Below are 3,625 nucleotides of genomic sequence, written 5' to 3' on the forward strand. Positions count from 1 at the left end.
CTAGCGACCACGCTCACCCTTTCAATGAAAGAAATAAAGCATTCTCCAAAATTAAACCAGTAACAACCCATTTGGTGCTGTGGCCTGATTGGTTGAACCAGTAACAGCTCATTTGGTGCTGTGGCCTGATTGATTGAACCAGTAACAGCCCATTTGGTGCTGTGGCCTGATTGGTTGAACCAGTAACAACCCATTTGGTGCTGTGGCCTGATTGGTTGAACCAGTAACAGCCCATTTGGTGCTGTGACCTGATTGGTTGAACAGAATCAGATATCGAATCCCTGACTCGGCTGTAGATTTTGTGTAGCCGCAAGACACTTGCGTTAGAAAATAAATTGAAGATTTTTGTCTGAATGAAACCTAAGTTATGATTTCTACTGTCTCATGTTTATTGACCCGACCTATCTAGAGTGGCCTGCAGTCAACAGTAACATCTGCTATCGTAATTATAAAATCTAGTTAATTATTGGGCACCTTTGGTGGATTTTTTATTATTATCCAATAGTAAATGTGGAAATCGCTTTGATACAAGTGACTACATGTTATCTGTAGCAAGGATCGGGAAACTGATGAGAACTTGTTTCATGAAATATAGATATTTCCATTCGAAACGTTTCCGATATTTTGTAAAGAAGTATGATTGTTTTTTGTTTTTTTCTGTGAGCAATTTGTGAAATTTAATGAACGTTTTGACAAATTAAAAAATACAATCCAAGTTTTTGTTCATGTTGTTTGGCGAGAATAATGCGACAGTATTGTGGAAATAAAATTTTATTACACACACACACAAACACTAAAACTATACTAGTTATGATAAAAGAACAAGTACATGTATTTAAATATCAGTTGTGGAAAAAAACGTTCGTCTCTACTGTGGTGGGCTTGGGACAAAATACGTTTTGAGCTTGATATTTCCCCAACTTTCATTCTTCTGCTTAATCTCATTCTCATCAGGTGTTAGTTGATGATGTGTTAGTGACGTCATTCAAATTGGCATCTCCCGTAGAGCCCCATTTTTACGAGGTAGCCAACTCGTCAAACATCGGAATTTACTGGTGCACCACACTGATACATGCACTTCAAAAGAACGACACATATTTGACTTTGAAACCTTTACCACAAGAACTTACGGATTTTTCTCACAAATAACAAAACATATAATAAAATTATTTTGTTTGTATTAGCGCAAAGCCACAAAATGTTCTATCTGAGCTCTGTCCACCGTCAGGAATCAAACCCCGCATTTTAGCAGGTAGACGACAACAATATCCATTGTATAATACAAGGAGATGCTTATTAGGTACAAATTACCAAGTCTTAAATTCTTCTCGTTCATAAACCTTGGAAACTATTATATTTTCCTTTAAAACAACAAAAACCTTCAAAGAGAAATATATATCAACTTTTCTGACTTGTCAGCACCGCAATCTATCCATCAATATTAGAGAGATTGTTGTTGATTTTAATTGGAAGAAAATCAGGCCAATCTTATACCAAACACTTATTAGAAGCAATAGATTTTTCTGTGTGTCTGTTTTTTCGCTGCCTTCAACACATCAGTAATAGTCTCTGAAGTGATCAGGCTAGACCCCCACAAAAGGCGGAATATTTAAAACCTTGCATGCAGCATATAACTAAATCCCCTTACTCAACGCTGGTGACTAAAATTGTGAGATTTTTTTTATTTAGAAAATCTATTTACTACCACTCAATGAGATTAAATCTCACTCGAATAGCAGCTGTAACAACATAACTCGCAGTAACGGTGCAAATGGTGACGTCATTTCCGCTTTTGAGCATAATACCATTAGTGACGTCACTTCCGCGGTTGTAACAACTAGGTCTGGAAATACTCTGACTAGAACAAGTAGCGACACAGAATATACTTTTGACACTGAACAGTAACGAAGTAAGAACACTATAAAAAACAAAAAAAACGTTACACAGACACTTCGAAATGGAGACGTGATCACCAGAATATTCTGGCGGAGATGAAGGAAGTTGATCAGATTGTATCATTATTCAGTTTCATAGCAGAAGTGTTCTTGGTTCCGACTGTTTCTCGCTCAACAGGCTCGTAAGGTTGCCTACCATTCTTGGACTGTTCTCCGGTTGGGATGCACGTGACGACTTTCCGGAAAGCTTTGCGGAAGTTATCCGACAAGAAGGCGTACAAGATGGGGTTGACGCAGGAGTTTGTGTAAGCTAGGATGTGTGACGTCACCTGGAAGACAACCCGGCCAGGTCTTAACTTCATTTCGTACTTGTCCAAGCTCTTCAGGAGCAAGACGATCTGAATGGGGAACCAACAGACAGCAAAGATGACGACCACTATCACTACCATCCGGGTGACCCGCTTCTTGGACTTATGGCTCCCGGCGCTGACCTTTCCCCCCGGAGCCACGTGGAACCACAATCTTTTCAACATCAGCACGTACAGGCAGAAGATGAGCACGAGCGGCACCACGTAGGAAGAAAGGAAGAAGGAGATCTGATAAGCCGGGTAGTTGTAGCCTTCTTGGAGAAATACACACATGGAGTAGCGATTGGACCCCACATCATAGGACACTTCCCCGTGAGCTGGAAGAGCCGGCAAGCAGGCTAAGAGGATCAGAGACCACGTGACTGTGATGGCAACGTAAGCATTCTTTTCGGTGCGGATGGACATAGAAGTGATTGGATGTACAACAGCCATAAAGCGGTCCAGAGACATGAGAACGAGAGTATAGATACTGGCATAAGCACACACGATCACCAAGTACTGCACCATACGACACCAGATGTCGCCAAAGGGCCAGTAAGGAAGCGCGTAGTCCCAAGCAGTAAAGGGCACGCAGAAGACGATAAAGAGGAGGTCAGCCACGGCTAGATTGATGATGAGCAAGTTGGTGGTTGAGCGCATTGGAGGGTTGAAGATGACCACCACAACCACCAAAGAGTTGCCGATCAACCCAACGATGACGATGATTCCAAAAAGAATAGGAACTACAACGCTGACAATTCGTTCCAGCTGACTGGTCGTGATGTTTCTAAACATGGCGTCGGTCGCGTTACAGTTGGTAATGGTGGTGTTACAAAGCAGGATTAAGGTGGCTCCCTCTGTAGTGGTGCCAGCGTCCGCATCTTCCACTAAATCAAAAGTGTCCACTTTAATGTCCATGTAGTCCATGACTGGGTGACGACAGAGTATGAAATCGGTCCTCACTCCTGTTTTTACTCACTTTGTGGACCTAAGGGATTAAAGAAGAAATCCCACAATCAGAAACTGTAAGAAGAGTACGCTCCGCCGAGTGACAATAACGAAGTATCAGCTATAAACAAACATTAATAGAACCAAAGTCGAATTTATATAAGAAAAAAAAAACAACAGAGACAGAATCTATGTTTAAAAAAATGGAAAATACTGAGAATGGCAGTGGCCCAAATACTGCTTACAGACCCTAGACTCTTTTAAAAATTGAAAGAATACATATTTCTAGCGAACATTATTCTTTAGGTCATATCTTGTATATAAATAAATATAACGCTCTTCACTACTTCCATATATGTTTGTATTGCTGATTGGTGAATACACGTTATATACCTTTTTGTTGTGTTGCTGATTGGTGAATACACGTTATATATC

General features: G+C 40.6%; 1 protein-coding gene across 1 annotated transcript in view; it reads right to left on the reverse strand.

Moving 5' to 3' along the window:
* Positions 1-755: 755 nt before the first annotated feature.
* The window catches only part of LOC106474543 (allatostatin-A receptor-like), a 4,254-nt gene continuing 1,384 nt past the window's right edge, over positions 756-3,625 (reverse strand). Inside the window, exon 2 of the mRNA XM_013935233.2 lies at positions 756-3,230. Coding sequence (XP_013790687.1) covers positions 2,006-3,169 — 1,164 coding nt within the window. The 5' untranslated portion in view covers positions 3,170-3,230 and the 3' untranslated portion in view covers positions 756-2,005. The remainder of the gene's footprint in view (positions 3,231-3,625) is intronic.

The sequence above is a fragment of the Limulus polyphemus genome, unplaced genomic scaffold (assembly GCF_000517525.1).
Source record: "Limulus polyphemus unplaced genomic scaffold, Limulus_polyphemus-2.1.2 Scaffold7339, whole genome shotgun sequence".
Classification (NCBI taxonomy): Eukaryota; Metazoa; Arthropoda; class Merostomata; order Xiphosura; family Limulidae; genus Limulus; species Limulus polyphemus.